This window comes from Lytechinus variegatus, chromosome 15 (genome assembly GCF_018143015.1).
Source record: "Lytechinus variegatus isolate NC3 chromosome 15, Lvar_3.0, whole genome shotgun sequence".
NCBI classification, from domain to species: Eukaryota; Metazoa; Echinodermata; class Echinoidea; order Temnopleuroida; family Toxopneustidae; genus Lytechinus; species Lytechinus variegatus.
In genome coordinates this window covers 18155212-18175194 of record NC_054754.1, presented here as the reverse complement: position 1 = coordinate 18175194, position 19983 = coordinate 18155212, and the positions used below count along the sequence as shown (strand labels likewise).

Sequence of the window (19983 nt, the reverse complement as noted above, 5' to 3'; positions counted from 1 at the left end):
GTAGGTTTTGAACTTCGTTATCAGAAAATTGCACTCAGAATAATCAAGTGTAGAGGATTATAATCTATAATTTTTAAAAATGGTGAATCCCACTCGAAAGCAACTTAGAGATAATGTTTAGACATGAAAAAAATAAAATCATCTGTGAAAGTGTCTTCTTGAACGGACTCATATTATCCGAGATGTGAATAAAAATATAAAGAATATAAAAAAAAATTAGCGTTACAGTAGTGCTCTACTATAAAAAAAAAATCTTAAAGATATTTTCACAGCCCCGTATTTTCCTCTATTCCTTTTCATTGGCATGATTGGAAGGCGTTTTGTCTGATACTATTTCAGCTCATATATAGCACTTATGCATTTTAGATTCCAAAACTTCTTCCCATTACCTGTTACTAATCAGATCGAGATGGCAGCTATATGTTCTCTGGTTTATCCCAGCTTTTGTTATTCATGGACGTTTGCAAAAATATATAAAAAAAAAAAACCGGGAGTGGGTGGGGCTGCAAGACCTAAATTTTCGAAGAAACGTAAGAGCGAGGGGATTTGTGATGGGGGAGCTTTTGCATTTTCTAGAATGAAATTGAAGGATTTCGTGCACACTTTTGGTGAATTTTGCCCTCTCGATCGGCGGCCCCCGGCTGCTTACAGTCATGTTTGTCATCTTAAAGTCTTTAAAAGGCCTATATTACACTAGTTTGAAACAATTTCGTTTGCAATAAGGCTCGTAATTTGCTGGAACTGCGACCCTGGTCTTGAAGAAACACCAGGATGGGTCAGAAGGGAGGAAACAGAAGGAGCTAAAAGAACTCCAAGACTGTTTAATTCTCAAGAAATTTATTTTTGAATGCACTTAGAAACGCAACTTTTATCCTCCATTTTTACAAAAAATCCTTACTGTGGGGGGGGGTCCCATAGCCTCTCCCGCTCGATCGCTTCGGTATCTCACGCTGTCAAAAATATTGTGCCCCCTTCGGGATTTTGCCCCCCCAAAACTGAAAGTGTTCCGGCGCGCCTGGTTGCAAGGAGTAGATCGGTCAAATGTTCGGAATAATAAATCATAATTTTATTTCGCGCCAAGCACTGTGGTCGGAGAAAGTCCAAATCGGCTTCAAGTCGCAGCCGATGGTGACGTCATTACGATTGAATTTGATTTTATTCCTACAAGAGGCTCGAACTTGGCTGAATTTCAATTTCAGTTAGTCCTGCTACTATATACTCTTTAGTGTGATCGCTAAGATTTTGGAACCTTAAATGTTTTACTTTTTCGTTGAAATTCGGATTGCATAGCGTGTTAACAATAGGTTTGTGCATTGTTTCCTGTTTATTTGTAAAGTCGATTGTATGCGGTTAAGGTTGTGTTCTAATATGGAGAGTAAAACCAGTCTGACAATTTAATTTGTTAGCAGATAATAAAAAAGATTAATTAATTAATTTGCAAAGGAAGTGAAACGGTTTTTAAAGTCGGGGAGGGGGGGGGCTGAGCCGAAGGTGTGTGTGTTGGGGTAGGGCGCTGACCATGCAAAAATCACAATCAGATGGTAAGTTTTATGTTTTTGTACAGGCTTTGGAAAACAAAGTGGGGGCGATTTCCGATAGAGCCCCAGCCCCCCTTGTTTCATCGAGCAGATTAGCAATCGATCGAAAATTTGCAATTAACTGCATGGCATATGCTTGATTTCGGGAACGAAAACATACTTGCAATTGATCGCAAGTTTATTGCAACGTCCCATAAGAAAGCATTTGAAAGTCGAGAACACTCCGCCTAGATCCCCCCATGTGATGTCACACACATAAAATCCTGTCGTTTGGTCACTAAACATAGATCAGTGACCTCTTTTTGCTCATTCTAATGATAGGACGGAAATTTATTGATCAATGATGTAATGATGTGTGCACATATTACGTTTCCTCAAAAGAAAAAAAAATCTAGCGGATTGTAAAAAAGAGAAAGTTTAGGTGAAATATACGTAATTTATAGATTGTTATTATTCATTCATTTTTCATCAAATTCTCATTAATCTGTTTATTTGACTTTTTTCTCTTTAAGACCTATATCACAACAACTGGTTTCACGGCCACCGCACACCTTACGACTGTTGCGATCCGATTTTGGAACAAATCGCATTTTGTTCATTTTCTGAAAATGTGAATGGAACATATCATTCATTTTATTAATATTAATTGAAAGATTACTAATACAACCATTTTGAAAGATTGCAATCCTTTATTTTGGAGTAATATAAAGGCCAATTTGGTTACAAATCGTATCCATTTGTATGACTGCTATGACGTCATTACTAGATATCAAATTTGCCTTTGTTCTAAGAAGGATGATATCATAGTCTCAGATTTGATGATTTCGAACATTACACAGTAAGTTATTTCAAGTCTCAATATCAGCACCAAATTCTACTACGTTTCATTCCAAAATTAAGTGGCAGACCAATCGTATAAGGTGTGCGGTTGCCTTTATACGCGCTAAATTATCACCAATGAACAATTAATAGTGAATATCAAAGGATCACCAGTCGTTCAAATTGAAATTGACGAAATTGAACAAATAATGAGAACGTTACGATCATTTGAGTTGAGATCACCGTGATCATGTGATATGTATGATGCCCACTGCTTCTGTACACATAATGTTCGGATCAGTGCACTGCAAAAACTCCGGTGTTGATTTAACACCAGCCCGGAATCTATATACATGTCCACACCAGAGAAGTGTTGAAACACCACTTTGGAATCGAACCGATGCTGTTTTAATACCAATTGGTGTTGTATAAACACCTATATGGTGTTAGACCAAAACGAAACCGGTGTTTAACACTTCTCTGGTGTGGACATTCATAGATTCCGGGTTGGTGTTAAATCAACACCAGAGTTTTTGCAGTGTGGTGATGTCAGATTAAAATGTATACCTCCCCAGTTACTTTACTAAATATTTTACTTTAATTTGTCACTTTCATCAAGCCTATACGCATACCAGGGTCCCAATTCATAAAACTTGTTATAAGCTACTGAAATCCTTCAATTTGATTGGCTAATAATAAATTTGTTATAGAAAGTGTGCATTTGCTATCATGAAGAGTCTTTATGAAACGGGACCCAGGTTTTTTTTTATCATAGGATATGCAATTGAGTTTTTATTACAATGTCATATATCATGAAAAGAGTTTGTATTATCATTAAAATGAGCCAAAATAAATGTTTCTGTCTACATATATATGTTCAGGGTACAAAGGGGCGAGTTGTTTTTCAGTGACATCGCAATTCTTTGTCGTATTGCCAATGTGAGGCTCTCCATAGCATTAGTGATTTCTAAATCAAATGCTCAGAACTCTTGTTTGTCCAACAGTACTATTCTCAAGCTTTCATTGATATTATTGTTTGAATATTCTGTTTTCATACAAGCTAACATGTTCAAATTTGAAATAGGTGAATTTTAATTTTATTTTGAATCTGAATTTGAATATAAAAAAAATCATGTCATAATTATCATCACTATAATGGAGGAAAATGAAGGACAGACACTTGTTTGGATTCATTTGCAGATTTCAGACATTTTATTGTTAAAAAATATGACATCTACACATTACTACCATAGAACACGTTACAAAACATTCATGGTAATACATTTTCACGCTGCCTCGTATCACAAAACAAATATATTCACAAAAATAAAAGTAGAGAGAGAGAGAGAGAGAGATAAGAAATTAATGAGGAAAAGAGGGGGGGGGGGTGGGGAGTGGAGAAGACAGATTGAGAGAGAAAAAAGGGGGGAATGTATGGTCTAGCATAAAAAATACTTGGGAGAGAAAGGGGGTGAAGGAAAGTGAGATACTACTAGTGAGAAAGAAAAGGAACAGTAAAGAGGGGTTACAACTCAGTAGATCTCTTGAAGGAGGAAAGAGAGAGAGAATGAAAAAGGAAGAAAGTGACAAGTTTGGAATAAATTAAAGATGGAAACGGAACAGAATGAGGTGTTTGGACAGAGGTATGGAGAGAGAGAGAAAAAAAATGACAGACTGAATTGGAAACAAAAAATACTCACGTAGAGTCCAACACCGAGATTGAGATTCAATGCACGGAGCAGTTTACATGCAAAAATGGAATGAATATTTCAATAATATGTAAAATGCATTCATCTCAATGCATCAAAAGACAGTAATAAGAATAGAACTTGGCAGGTGAAACAGTACATTTAGCATGTAAAATAAAAAAAAAAGAATATCCATGATTTGCCGGATCTGGACCTGAATCAAGAAGACATACAATCAATATCAACAATAAAAGGTTGTAACTTTCTGCACATACTCTGTCATTGATTGAAGTTACACTTAATAATTTTCAAATCGATTGTATCCTTCTATGTACCAGGGCTCAAATCAGGCAGTGATAAACTGCAGCAGTTGAATTACTTAAGAAACAGAAATTGTAATTCTTTTCCCACTTGTTCAATAATATATGCTTAAACGCATATAACATACATAGCCTAAGTGAAGACATTGGGGGCCCTGTCACAAAAGTTTACTTTCAATATCCTTTCTTTAAGCCAATCAGATTCCATGATTTTGGTAGCTTATAACAAAAGCTAATACATTGAGATTGATAACAAGCTTCATGAAACGGGGCCCGGGGCAATATTCAATTCAATACCCAAGTCAGGAATATGATAATTTTCCTTCGTTTTGACTTTGAAGAAACACTTTGCCGACTACGCCACTGGTTCAAGAATTTAGCGAAGTAACTCACTCTAAATTTTACACATCTTCACACACCCGAGTTCTTAATTTCGGACAATGTGATATTTACATGTTCATCATTAACTTGAAAGTATTACTACCAGGGGAGTATGTGACTTGTTGATACACAGGATCATGTTACATAAGTTACATATTGCAACACCTATTGATGATTTCTGTGTGTGTTTTGTCTTTTATTGGCAGAGTGACTCTATCCAGTTAAATCTTAGAATTAAGTTTATCCTAATAAATCCAACAATAATAAAGTCTAATACTGTTTATATGATAGGGCTACATTCACTGACAAGATAGCAATTATAGCACATCAGTGGATTGGGTATTGAATTGAATACAGACACAAGAAATATACTCCAGGCAGTTTCCATTCACTTACACATATATAAAAAGTGTATTTTCTTGTGGCAGTTTAACATGTAACATATCAAGGGTTCACAAATCTGCTCTGAGCCAATCAGAGGCAAGGATTTCGGTAGCTTATAATGGTGGTGAATCCATGAAATGCTCCCCAATATGTCAGCCCTTGATCATCTCATCAAGTCTTCAAAGAAAAAAAAACATAGACCAAAGATGAATAAGATGGTGACAGCCGTGAAACAACATTTGCTCCTGTGACAACTGCTCCGGTCTTTAACCTCCGAGGGCAAAGGGTTAGAACTAGGATTGTAATAGAGTTTTCGGTTAAGAATACTAGTAATGTAAAGGTAATGATTAGGGTTTATTTAGTTTCGGATGTTAGGTTTTATGCTTTGGTCAATGCGCAGATTTTCTATCGGAGCAATTGTCGCCGGAGTAAACATCATGGAACCTAATAAGACACATACATAAAGAAAAATAACACAATCAGAAACATTGAGAAAAAAAAATACTTAAAATATTATGCACCATAGAGGAAATCAAATCATGTAAGTGATTGTAAAAAAAACAACAGACATAACAAAAATGCAACACTAAATAAATATGTTATTGGTAGTTTGATACAAAAATAAATGACATGATTGAAGGTTTATACTCCTAGTGGTGCAACAGTCATACATCATTGGGGTACTAGTTACTTTGGTTGGAAAGCTATGCACCTATATGAAAATATGTGTGATACAATGTGATTGATGCACAAAACTGGTTGTGGTTGAGAAATTAGAGTGGTATGAAGCTCGGACTAAAAACACAGATAACTTTCATGATATTTCTTGTTTTATCACAACTAATTTAGAATCATCGTGAAATCAAGTTTCAAATTAAAGATTTGCACATATTAGATAATGCAAGAGGCAGCGGGAGCTTAATCAGTTACAAATTCCAGAACTATTGGCATATCTTAAATTTGATTTTTTTTTTTACAATTTTATGAAATTCATCTTCGAATATCTAAAACTTATGAAGCGCTGCTGGCATATTCTAAATTTGATCATTGATTTTTCTGACAAGTTTTGAAAATATATGTATATAAATCAAAAGTGAGGTAGCTTGCACATAAAACACTGACAAGTGTACATCATAGTTCATTGGTCACAATATGAAATCAAAAGAAACCAAAATAGAAATGAAAATTATTTATAGATAAAATCTTTCAAAAACACTTTCAAAAACAAATATGCAGTAGCATTGGCAATTATATGCGAACAAAATCTGTGTTTTTTATGTTATTAAATTATGTGGCACCATACAAATGCTGGGAAAAATCATTTTATCAAGTATGTGTAATTGAGTTTTAACAGACAGTTTACATTTGAGACATGATTTATTATGTCTGGGACTGACCTTTCATGTCACGGTCCGAAAGACACAACTCAGAATTGAACCCATGTCCTGAGGCAGTTTAGGAATTTTATGATTTGCTAGATTGAAGGTGAACAGTGTCCTTCTATTTTCAACCGTGTATAATTCATAGTAATTGTCCGAGATGAAATAAAATGTGTAAAATTCCACTTGAGCTATTCCAATTTTAAAACTTGGTGGAATTTATTCACGATAAAAACAATTAATATTCACAACAGGCAGTCTACAAAAGTGAAGGAGTATAAATTACTCAAAGAAATGCATTCTAACGAGTATAGAAATATGAGCTAGCTCAAGTAACTCTTTGGTCGCATCTAGTTTCTCATCAGAGAATGTCAAAAGTTGTCTGTCAAATACATGCAAACAGACTTACAGTTTGTCTCAGGTTAATTCATATTCATATTTGGTCCAGTTGATAGATTTACTCAACAAAATTAAACCTGGGTTTGAGATAACATCCTTATCAAGAACACATATATCTTAATGAACTAATTTCACAAATGAACTTGAATAAAACACGTTTTTTTAACCTAAATGCACAGATTTTTCAATACCTTTTTTCGCAAATGCGCCCAACTATGCGATACCCTTTGGCTAATTTCCATAATCTTTTTCAGTTTTCAAGAGAAAGATGAAAAAACAACAACTATACTTGACCAAAGATCTGAAGCAGTAGGTGGGATTAATTTTATTTCCAGTAATATATATATGAATTCTTCATATCTCATCTTCAAAATAATTCCCTGATATAGAAATATCGCTGTCACATGATATGTAGCTATCAGACACATCAAATTATCACTGGGCAACCACGATCTGTATTCCAGGCTTTTCGTATTTACTACGGGGAAACTCTCCAAAACGCACCAAGTCCTTTGAAAATGCAAGTCAAATCACAATGGAGCGCTGAGAGGCTTTTGCCGAAAGTTGGTGGACCGGGACAGCATCGGAATCTCTTGACTCTGGACAACGGCATATTTGCAATTGTCCGTCCGGTGCAAATCTTCGGATAATCTGCTGTCCAAGTCCCTCAACATTCGACAAAAGCCTCTTAGTTTTCCATTGTGATTTCAATTGCATTGTCAAAGGAATCGATGCATTGTATACAATAGTAAATGCAAGAGGATAGGTACAGGGTAACTAATTACAAAACAAAAAAGCATGGTAAGAATAAGTACAAGTCACCAACCATTAAATACCAACAATTGATCACGATATGAGTGTAACGGTTCAGCTTAGAGGGAATAATACTGAATGGTATAGGGTTACACACATTTAGATATTGCATCGTATCTTTTCTGAAAAACAAAAAAAAAGGAAAAGTGAATTGATGCAATCAATACAATAGATTCATTTAAGGACATGACACAGGTCTTGCTGTAGTTATTCATATAATGCTATGATGAAAAAAAAACACAATGTAAGGCAATCAAAACCCAAATCAGTCATGAGGCTGGCTCATTTAAAAAAAAACAAAATCTTGATGACAATAATAACATGAGGACAAGGCAGATTGCTAATATTTTAGAGCAAGGTGACTTCTGCAAATTGTCACCGTTTTCAGGAACATTTTGGGTGAATCAGAGTCAATACAAAGCCCCGGTCACATACAAACACGGACCAACAAGGATTTACTCAGCGATCCCCGGATCATGATCAAGTGTCGCTCGTTCATGCTTTATCTAGGATAGTTTTGCCCCAGGTTGAGCATCAACAATTGACTCTATACACGGCTTCTACCTGCGGACCTAAATGGACCACGCCAGTAGATCTGTGACAGAAAAATCATTTAATTTTCTCCTGGGGAGTCTAAATGTAACACATGTAGCATATGATGTAACTTCTGAAGATTTCCATGGCGAAGAAGAATAGAGTAGTAGGTTTCACGGTACACCATGTTTGGGTAGTCCTTTTCAGGACCAACACTAGCCCAAGAAAGATACATGGTGTACCATGAAACCTACACTATGTAGCATATGGAATAAAATTGGGATGGTGTAACCAGTCACGTAATTTTTCACTTTTTTACGCACTGAATAATGAAATTCGGATGAAATTTTTCAGGGCTTCATTTTTATAGATCATCACAGAGATAGGTGACAAATGGGACGTTACTGCTCAGGTTTTTGAACAGGGAAATCAAGGTTAACCAATGGCTTTCACTATATTGTGCTGAAAAAAAAATATTGCATAAGACAGCACTTGATAAAAGTACAATGGTAAACAGACAGAGACACATAAATATCACAATACATTTGCTTTGTAACATAAATCACACTTTCAGTTTTTTTATCACACTGACTACGCGTTGCGTAGGCGACAAGTGCTGTACTGTGAAACTTTTTCTTTTGCGTAAAAAAACGAAGAGACAGGGAAAATAGTCCAATAAAATTTTCTTCTGCGTATCGTTCTGCTGTACATGTTCGAAGATGTCAAAATCTTCAGCACCTCCATCGATGGTCCTATTTACATTTGAAAGCAAGGAGGGTCAATTCAATCGAGTTCTTCAACGGTTTGGATAGAATATATCTGAACAGGTTCCATATTGGCGTTGGAAGCAAGCGGACACTTGAGTTGTTTTACCTGTCATCCTTCCCATAACTCTTCACAACTGACTGCACCAGGCTCCTATATGCGTTTCCACAGGATTGCCTAGTCTACTATGTCATATGTGAAAAACTCTGCATGCATTTATACAGGAATATCACCTGGTCCATTCACATCGTGCGAAGCTGATCTATGAGAAGGTTGACCCGTTTCGATGATCGTCCTTTCCATTCTATTGCAAACTTTTTGCTCCACTCGTCTCAGAAGCATCGAATCCTTCGCGTCGGTCGCTTCAAAATGCCCCTTTCACATTGATTATCCTTTCAGCTATGCCACGGTGGATTCAACTGAATATATATATATTCAAACTCGACTCTCCGGTGCGAATGCTCTCCTCAACAATGTGGAGAAATACACTCTCACAGAGCTCCATTTCACACTAACAATTTTAGCACTGATCCAAAGCTGCACACGCGGCAGTTCATGTTTGGTCACTCTCATACTGACTCCCCGATGGGTCCGTTGATAAGTCCCCGCGCGGGGATCATGTTAGGGTTCATACCGTTCGCTAAGGGTATGTGAAGTGGTCCATTTGGGGCGGGCGCCGGCGGGGGCCGCTGTCGGGCCACCATAGGCCCCCCGTTCGGTAAATGTCCATTTGGTATGTGACCGTTCATCAAAGGTGAACTGGGTGAGCTTAATGTACGAGGTGATCCAGGGATCTCTCTCCGCGGACCTGCAAATAGATTTAAAATGTAGATAAAATGATTTAGTGGAGATGTTGTGGTGCAGTGGTTCAGTCACCCGACTCCTGAACCAAGGGTCGAGCATTCAAATCCCACCCGGCGTTAATGTCCTTTGGCAAGGCACACTCTCCATCCAGGTGTTAAATGGGTACCCGGTAGGATGTGAACTTCAAAGTGATTAGATTGGCTTGCGTGCACTGATAAAAACTGGCTGCCTTGCCAAGTTTTTGCATTCTCCAAACTGATGAACAGTGAATAAACAAAATATATAAATTGCAATCTTCAAAAGATTATCACCCAACATTCCAACCTGATCTAAATCAAGTACACTGTATTGATATTATGGGCCTACTATTAAAGAAATCTGATTTGTATAATAAGTATTGGAAAATTCAATACAATGCAACAGAAGAAATGGTTGGCAGACAGACTAGAATTAGACCATGTATGATGAGACCAAATAGCAAGTAGACAAAGAGATTGTAGGTCAAGTGATCACTTGACCAGGGCCCCGTCTTAGACAAAGAGTTACAAGGTCCTTTGTAAGCAAAGAGAAGTCCCCTTAATTTCCAAGAAAAAGATGAATACATAAATAGACATATATCTAGAAGATCGTTTGGACAAATATGCATTTTAGATGCTGACGTTGCTGGATTTCCATAGTTGTGATTGATTGGATCAATCGCAACTCTTTGTTAGATGGGGCCTAGGTATGATGAGACCAAACGGAAAATACAAAGCGGTTGTAGATTTACTGACCACTCGTCCTGGGTCCAGTAACACAAATGGTAGCGATCGATTGTACGCTTGATTTTCACGATTGATTGTACATTGTACTCAATGCAACCAATCATCAAAAAATGTTCTACGATCATTGCTAAGCTTTGTGTTACTGCCCCCTGGTGGCAGCGGTGGGATTTCAACACAAGCCTATCGCCATGATTATATGCAGTGGGTATATTCTTACCTGTATGTGCATGGATGAACCACAGGCATGCTGTAAGTAGTACGCCGATGGTGAATGCTGCAAAAGCTATAGCTGCAGCTGGCCCTGCACCTAAACCTGAAACTAAACAAAAACATAATCACACAAAACAAGCAAATTAGATGATGAAGATCTCTTTCCCCTTTCCCACCTGTTAATGTCACAGCCCTTAAAAAAAAAATTGTTAACAGTCAACCCAAAACCAACAATAAGTCGCCCAAAATGAATTTTGAGATTTTCATTGAGCTTGAAAAAAAATGCATCCTAAGCTTTAAAATGTTAAATAGCTCATCAAAATTGATCAACATTAACTCTCACAAGTACTTGATTGAGTGTAGAAGACATTGAGCAGGAGCTTCAAGAAATAAGGAGAAAATAATGAGATGTGCATACTGCACAATCACTTATCTGGTAACATTCAATTGTTTTGACAAGTAACCATTACCCTCAGACCTATATACTCTCATTGTTATACCCTTTTAGTCAATTGATTTCTGACAACACCATAAGTAATGCTATTTCTGTTTCTTTTAGCTTAGTTTACTTCTATGTGATTGATTCTCTGAAACTAAATAGAATATGAATTTTTAAAAAAGTCCATGAAATTGATTTTCAAATGTAATAATTTGACTTCAATAATAAAGAAGTTTCCAACTACGGTCATATTTTCACTTACTTGTTTCAGCACTGTTTCCTTCTAGACATGCTGAATTTCCTACATTTACTGGATAAGGAAAAAAGTTAGAAATCATGTTAGAAACAGTATAATATATAGGTACTTGGATTGGTGTTAATCTGAACTTGGTATTAAGTTACAAGAAGACTACCTTTCACCATCACAACGACCAAATATAACCAGTATAATCATCAGCAGCACCACCTCCAACATCATCAACATTAACAACCGATGTCATGTACAGAACAAAGTTTTTAATAATTTCTAATTTGTTTTGATGACTCTTTGTTTCATCTAGTAAATAAATTTTTATTTAGATTTGAATCTACCGATTGAGGGCGTATTGCATTTTGTCCAGTCATGGGAAGCGTGTCGCTTGTTCATAGTTGTTGTTAAAGTTCTTTAATTTTGTGATACGACCCCAATGATGTAAGTATTATTTTGTTTATTTTGAAGTTTATTATCAGATAAGCTGAGTGGCATGCTGAAATATTGTTAAGTAATGAAATCAATGTGTCCAAGTTATGTAGGCCGAGTGAATTGTTCAAACGAAAACGCTGTATACATGTACATGCATGCATTACGTAGTAGAAGTGGCAGTAGTTGTGTATGAAAGGCAAGCAATTTGAATTTGGCGGCTTCCGGCACGTGGTGATATTCATTGTCATAAGCCATGTAAACCGAAACGCAGTTAAGTCGACGTTATTTGCCTGTTTGGAAATCTGTAGACATTGTCTATATGTGTCATGACATGTTGTCAATTCAGCTTATACAAGTATTGTTTATTCTGTTATTAAATTGCAGATTGAACCATGCAGTATCATTGCGCACATATCAATACTCTAGACTCGGTCACCATCACCACCACCACCGCGATCATCACAACTACAACCATCATCATCATCATCATCAACATCATCACTACCATCACCACCACCACCGTGATCATCACCACTACAACCATCATCACCACCACCAAAATTACACCACTGTCATCATCATCATCATCCTCCTCCTCCTTCTCCTCAATACCACCACCACAACCAGCATCCCCACCACCACCAGCACCATCACCACCACCACCCTCCCCCATCATCCCCATCCTCATCAATTACCTTCATTATCTATATCATTACTATCCACTACAGGTATTTCTATTGAGCTGTCTAGTAAAGGACCAATCTCCAGCGTCTTGCTTGGTCCAGTGGTCAGCTGCTGGCCAACCCTAACTCCCGGGTTTCCCGAACAGGCTTGCTGAAGGGCTTCTAGTGTTGAACACTGTCAAGATAGAATGAAGTGAAAAAAGATCACACATAAATCTTTCTGCTGCAAATTGGCAACAAAAAATAGTTTGTTTTTTTTCTTTTTTCATTTACTTTTTGTTATTTCAATTTTTTTGTTATTCATTATCATTATGGTCATTGCTCATTTACTTATCTTTTTATTTATATATTAATTATTTTTTTTTGGGGGGGGAGTCATTTATTGTTGTACACAACATTCTCAAAGAATATGAAAATATTTACATGACTTGTAATTGCAACTAATATGATTGCTAATTCGAATATTAATGTCCAAGCGTCGGAACAGTCAATTTAAGGATTGTAAGGCTTAATTTTCTTTCATATAATTGTGAGTCGAAACCCCAAATGAAAGCACAAAAATTAGCAAATGTGTGTAGAAATTTTCACTATTTGTTTTGATTTCTCTGGTATATCATTTAAAGCTCGTGGTAAAAAATGAACAAAATCAAACAAAAATGTGGACCATTGACATAAATGGAATAAATTAACATTTACAATGAACGTTTAAGACCAAGACTGGAGTAAGAAATGAATTGGGTAAATGAAAACTGTATCAATAGGCTTTGAGCTTCTCAACGGCCTGAATTATGCGACGTCACACTGTGTCATAAGTTTAATATGTAGAATAGAAATTTCCTATACATTAGCATCCCCACAAAAAATGAAAATTTTAGTTTGCCGTAACTCAACCGACCCCCCAAATATGTGCCTACCGACCCAATGTTTCCATTTTGCCTTTATCCTTTTTCTTTTTTTAAATGGCAAATGAAGCAGTAGAACATCATCCATGGGAAAAATTGAACAACCCATTTTTTTAGGCCTTAGTGAGATTGGCTACCTTCTACGAGCGCAAAAATGCACAGCGGTACACCAGGCACAAGGCTTGGGCAAGTCTGCTTCTACTTACCACCGGAATACCCTTCTCCTCGTCCACCGTATTATAGTCTTTACTGCACAGACTGAGCTTACAGCTGACGAAGGTATGAAGGCCAAAGGTCTCCCGTGTCCAGTGAACCTGGAAACTGAAGCGCTTCAGGTCCCCATCCTCTTGGGGATCTAGGCTCACGTAGTTGGGGTTTAACTCATGGAAGATGATGGTCTGGTCAACGGGGCAGCTGTGGTGAGGAAATTATCATATTATTTTACATTCTTGCTTATAAATGTTTTTATGTTGATAAATTTGACTGTTTCCATTCACTTTTGTCTCTTGTACATGTATATATAGTGCTTTGAGAGATAATTCATAAAAAATTGTGCATTATATATACTTATTGTCACCATCATTACAATACAAGATGTCGAAAAATAGAGCTTTTATAGATTCTAGTAAAAGCAGAACTTTTCAGGTGTCTGTAAATTATAATGTAATTCCCATGAGAGGGAATTGCAAGCGGTTAGTATTTTGACTGGCTATATACTTATGAGACACTCTACCTGAAATCAATAAGGGAATGAACGATCTCATTTGCCGCCTGGATCCAGCATTGGTTGATGACCACCTCGTGTCTCCGCTGTCCTCCGCTGACCCCGACCTGGAAGTACAACCTGGAATGGTCCTGGAGCGGCGCCGGGAAGTCGACCACCTTGTTCTGGAAGAGCGGCGTCTCGTACATATCCATGTGGAGGGTCACATGGTTGTTGGTCATGTCGTTGTTGGTGTTCGTGGGTCCGTGCAGGAACTCGCACTCGATGGACGATGCGTAGAACGGCAGGCTGGAGTCCTCGTCATCGACATACTCATCGTTGAGGAGGTTCACACCGGAACCTTCGATGCCAGCGCCACTTCCCTCAGGGGACCCGTTGAAGAACAACACCTTGAAAATAAGGAGACAAAATATTTACTTCATATATGTCCTTTGCTTATTACTTTTATTGTATGATTACTAGTGTGAATGGTTATTCTAATGTCTCTATATGGTTTCTTTGTTCTTGCAAACACAAAGAATTCAGGCCTTGCCAGGAGCATTTGTATCACTATACAAAGCATTAACTATCAATAAACCATTAATTCATTAATTATGAATGTGAAAGTAACTTAAAATGAATCAGATCTACCAAAGAATTATAGATAACTTCAACCAAAAATACCAGCAAACACTGAATTCAATACCTGAGTAATCATTATTTCATTAGGTTAATTACTGAATTAAAAAGTTCAAATAACATATTTTACTGTTGGATTAAGTTATATGTTCAAGAGTCCCTTCTTACCCTGTTACGATATATCATCTTATTCAACCGCTGCTCCGATGTAGTCCCACATGCATTAAGCTGTGTATCCAACATGAAGCCCAAGGTCATGTACTCCATGGATGTGCACTGCCTGTCTTCCAAGGTGATGTCTTCGGGGCTTAGGTTGTAGTACTGGGCCACCTGCATGGGTACCAGGGCTCGGATACTGTTCTTCAGACACTCTACGACCACGTGGGGCGAGTCGTTGGGCCAATCGATGGAAGTCGATCCCGCGTGGTCAGGGGACAGGAGATGGGTGTGCCTGGAGATGTCTGAAATTAAAAGAAATTATTTTCTTAATAAAGTTTTGTTTTGTGATGTTAAAAGAAAGGATGCAGTAAAGACTGGCCTCGAAGTCACATTTTGTCGGCCTTGGCTTTGGTCTCGATCCGAGTCATGTGTACAAAGTCTATGAGAGAAGGTTTTCTCTAGCAATCTCAGGACTTGGAAGTACCCGCCTCGACTACACCCCTGGTTAAATGTATACTCAATAGAAGAGTAGACTGGGGCTGGCTGGTATCATGAAACCATCCCAAATTTGTAGACAGCAGATAAAAAACCATACATAAGTTGAGAACAATTTTTTTTATCAGTGCTCGGGTGTTGCGAGTTTGGTCTCAAAAGATTCACAAGACTCGGAAACAAAAAAGTCTCAACACATAATCTTCTTGTGTTACAAATTTATTGCAAACAGATCAGCCCCCCCCCCCCCCCCCCCGGGTTTGGGATGAAACATCTCAAGTAACTAAAACTTTCTACTGGTATTCTAGTGTCTGAGGACAACTCATGAATATTCACAATCAGAATAATATCAGGGGTCTGTTGCATAAAACTTTTTACCTGAGGAAACTCAGGTTGATTTTACCAGAGTTTTTGCCCTGTGCTAAAGTCAATGGCAGAAATCAGACTAACCTTAGTTTTCGGTTTTTACCAGAGTTTTTTCAGGTAAAAAGTTTTATGCAACAGGCCCCAGAGGTGTTTGTTTCTAATAATAAAATGACTGAGCCATTGACCAGTAAAACAACCTGATAGTACATTTGACAGTAGACGCAGGATTAAAATCTAGCTCGGTCCACATTTTGTCTGTAACATGAATCATTGAATTTTATACACCTTACACCCTTGATTTGATTCTGACCTGCATTCAGAGTCCACCGTGAACTTAAGTTGTGGTAACGATATCAAAATAAGTTCGTACAGAATCCAATGAAATGACCACCAAAGTGTCTGTTTGTATAAATAAAACATATGTGCCAAAGGATTCTGGAAGAAATTGTGTAATTGCTGAGAAATTAGCAAATAAGCACAGGATTCGGGTCAAGCGTCGTGGCCCGACATTCAAAGCAATAATTATACACTGTCCCAAGTGCGCTTTTCTGTGTTGGTGATCTTCAGTGTGAACATTTTTCAGCATAGATTTCAAGATTTCACAAAGTTCAGTTTATGTAACTGTACCAGATCTAGATCCTTGATGATATACTGACAATTAAGCATTGTTTTACAGACTTTCTCATGAAATCAGTGTTTACTGCAACTACTGGCATTTCTCTTTAAGAATGGAAAGCTGAGAATTTTTGTTCAACTTACTTGCTTTTCCGACTGTGATATCAAACTTGTTGGCAAGAACAGCCTCGGTGTACGACACGACGGCGCTGTACCTGTCCAGGGCCCAGGAGTAGAGGTTCTCTACCTTGGTTGGAATATTCTCTTTTTGGACTTCAAAAGGAGCTGATGTTATCCCCTCTGTGTTGACCTGGTGGTCGCTCTGTGTGGATTCAAACAATGGGGGATAGTGCTTGAAAATTTAAATACTTCGGAAAAGAATATCACATTTTCTAATACAAGCAGACATATTGGAGGAAAAAATCTAGGCGTCAATCACTGTTTTATGGTCAAATGCACAGGTTTCCAATTGTTATCTGAAACTACTCTGTTAGAGATAATTTACCATTGTCACTTTGAACAGTACCATCTCTTCTTCAAAAATACATCATCCCCCTCTCCATAGCCATCATCATCATCAGCAGCAGCAGCATCATCATCATCATCATCAGCAGCAGCAGCAGCATCAGCAGCCGCAGCATCATCATCATTATCACCATCATCATTATCACCATCATCATCATCATCATCATCACCATCATCATCATCTTCATCACTATCACCATCATCATCATCGTCATCATATTGATCATCATCATCAGCAGCATCATCACCATCACCATCATCATCAGCAGCATCATCACCATCACCATCATCATAACCTTCTCAATCACTGTAATCATCATCATCATCAGTTATCATCACCCTCATCCTTATCTTCATCGTCACTGTCATCATCATCACCACCATCCTCCTCCTTGTTCTAATCCTCACCACAATGGTCAGATGCCTGATATTGGCGTCGCTGACGACGTTCCACACCAACGGAGTGTCTGCCTGGAGAACAAGCACTATCCTCCTTTTGGACGCTGCATTCCTCGACACTTCGTTCAGTTCGACGACGACGCTGGAGCTTGGGGATAGGAGCCAGATGATGTGTACCTCCTGAGTGGCCCTACTGATGTCTGGGCTGCAGTAGCCGATGCGTACAGGTTCCACCTGACTGGCGGTGATGTGCGACTGCTGGTAGTTGCGGGTCAGCCTACACTCCTCGGGTGCATTGGGATCTAGGAAGGTTGGATATGAAGCGGATGAATAAGAGTAGAGAAGATAGAGTTTATTTGGAGAACTGATGAGTTTATTCTACTTTGTTTGTATCAATATTAGCCATTTTTGAGATAGTTCATGTTTTTTTGTTTTGTTTTTCAATTACTTGTATTTCTGTATTTCTGATTTGAATGTTGAAAGCTAATAAAGAAATGAAATACACCAATAAATTCAATTCAGATAAATTTAACTTAAAAAATGCAGTGCCTTTCTTTAGCCCTTTATGATCTTCGTATATCACTGCTGAGCAGGGGAAAACTGTTTAGGAGAGTTCCTGAGTCTTGTTAACAGAGACAACTGAGCTTCAGCCAGTAAAACAGCAGCAAGCAATGTATTCATTATCGGCTTGGCGTTCTTCAGTCTATGCTGTGCATGTGCTAACCTACAGCTGGGATTGGCCCCTGGTACAGGACTAAAATGAGAAATTTGAGGTGTGAAATGCTAAGAGATAGTCAATGGTTAAGCTTAGTCCGGACCAAAGCTCAGTTTAGTTCAGGGCTATTAAATTTCAGCAGGGGAAAAGCTTTTAAGAAGGGTGCACGACCGTTATACCTTGCCCAACTTGAAGGTTGATGACGTTGGCAGATCCTATACTTGAGAACGTCCAGACCTTGGAATACGTCGCAGTGACCCATTCAAGTAAGGCCTCATCGTCTGAAGGCATTTCAGTTATTGATATCGTGGGAACTATAATGTTGGTTGGTTTTACAACGGAGGAATTGGTAGGAATCTGGATGAATGCAAAAAGAGAAAAGAAAAGAAATAGAATTACTATCTAGAAAATCAATGCTAAACCTGCACAATCATGACATTCAAATGGGAGCTTTAAAACAAAATATGTATGTGTTGCCGGATGGGCAAGTTGACAATAGGCACTAAAATGTTGCCTTATAAAGTACATGCCATACCCTGAAACCCCACAAAATGCCAACTATTTTGTATGTATGCTCAATTGGGTCTTGCGACCCGACTTTGAGGCCAATTATGCTTTGCTATTATTGCAGGCCTAAATCAGGCTTCCAAGTGATAAACGTGCATCTTTACTCATTTCTTATTTGACGGCCGATCATAATAAAGTGACACCTCTACAAAATGTGTGGAGAAGTGTTGGGGCATCACCAATATTAGCGTTCCGATTGGAGCATACAACAAATACTCTTTTATTTATCTAAAATGCACAGCCCCCCCCCCAAAAAAAATAATAATAATTCAAATTCAATAATTGCAAATATAATACAATGATACAGCAAAATATATTCCTCAAGGTGACTACCATGTGAAATCACATTGATGGAAGAACAATTTGGTTCTTGTTAACTTCAGATTGCTCAATACTTGTTTACTTGATAAAGTTATGTCTACGAAAATTCCTTGGACCCAGATAATAGAACTATATGTATGAAATATTTCTTTTCAACCCCCCCCCCCCTGAAATATGTAGCAAAGGATGAATTAAATGGGAGCAATATTTTACGATAAAAAACCCCACAATTTTGTGGAGTGCCTCTTGGATGTTTTTGTTTTATTGAGACACGCTGTAGAAGAGAGAGGTGGAAAGTAGGTATAGAGACTAAAATGAATAATACAACATGCTTGACACAAAACTGAGTGTAAACAAGACATGCATGTGTTTTCATTAGGGGCACATATATTCCAGACTTGCATCTTTGCTTGCTACCACTGCACGCTTGACACAGATAATGGTTAAAAAGAGGGCAAACACAATCTACATGAAGACACGTGCACATTGCTCAAGTCCAACACAACTATAACATGCTTTTCAGATAACAACAATTTTCTTTAACCCCTGGAAATAGGTGGAGCTAAAGGGGGGGGGGGGGTCTTAGCCCCCACCAAATTTTGGGGTAAAGCTTTAAAAGCAGCATGTTTTTTAGACTACAATTTACCAAAGTGGGCTATTACATTTAATGTTAGGATACTATCTGCCATGCTAAAAAGCAGAGTTGCTGGCTTATTGTGGTGCAAGCCACCTTAGCCGGACAATTGCAGTGCTAAGAGCTGGAGTCTAAAACAAAACCGGCCAAACAGCGTGGCTAAGCATTAGCCAATCACAGAAGTCCAAATTTGACAAACGTACACTGTGTGGCAAAATCATCAATATACACAAGCAGTGCAGAAGTTGAGAGTTAACCCAGCTCAAGCACAAAGTGTATGGTTAAGGAAGACGGTCTGAAACCACAAAAAGATAGTATGGAGTTAAGGATATTCCTCGGTTAAG

The 19983-nt window shown here is 37.9% G+C and overlaps 1 protein-coding gene across 1 annotated transcript; it reads right to left on the bottom strand.

The window, feature by feature from the left end:
- Positions 1 to 3546: 3546 nt before the first annotated feature.
- LOC121428397 (transforming growth factor beta receptor type 3-like) lies at positions 3547 to 18493 on the bottom strand. The gene is made up of 10 exons (XM_041624997.1): positions 18297 to 18493; positions 17412 to 17704; positions 16623 to 16800; positions 15015 to 15307; positions 14238 to 14617; positions 13711 to 13918; positions 12615 to 12777; positions 11500 to 11547; positions 10806 to 10907; positions 3547 to 9828 (listed from the first exon to the last, which is right to left on the bottom strand). Exons 1-10 carry the CDS (start codon positions 18406 to 18408, stop codon positions 9590 to 9592), a joined length of 2016 nt encoding a protein of 671 aa, XP_041480931.1. The 5' UTR covers positions 18409 to 18493; the 3' UTR covers positions 3547 to 9589.
- Between the last annotated feature and the right edge of the window lie 1490 nt (positions 18494 to 19983).

What these genes read in the sequence shown, in the direction of transcription:
- LOC121428397 (XM_041624997.1), bottom strand. Translation starts at nt 18,408, where the DNA reads ATGCCTTCAGACGATGAGGCCTTACTTGAATGGGTCACTGCGACGTAT. An exon ending in AGATGATATATCGTAACAGG is followed by an intron (nt 14,618 to 15,014) that starts GTAAGAAGGGAC and finishes CTTATTTTCAAG; the next exon opens with GTGTTGTTCTTCAACGGGTC. An exon ending in TAATGATATAGATAATGAAG is followed by an intron (nt 11,548 to 12,614) that starts GTAATTGATGAG and finishes TTCCTTATCCAG; the next exon opens with TAAATGTAGGAAATTCAGCA.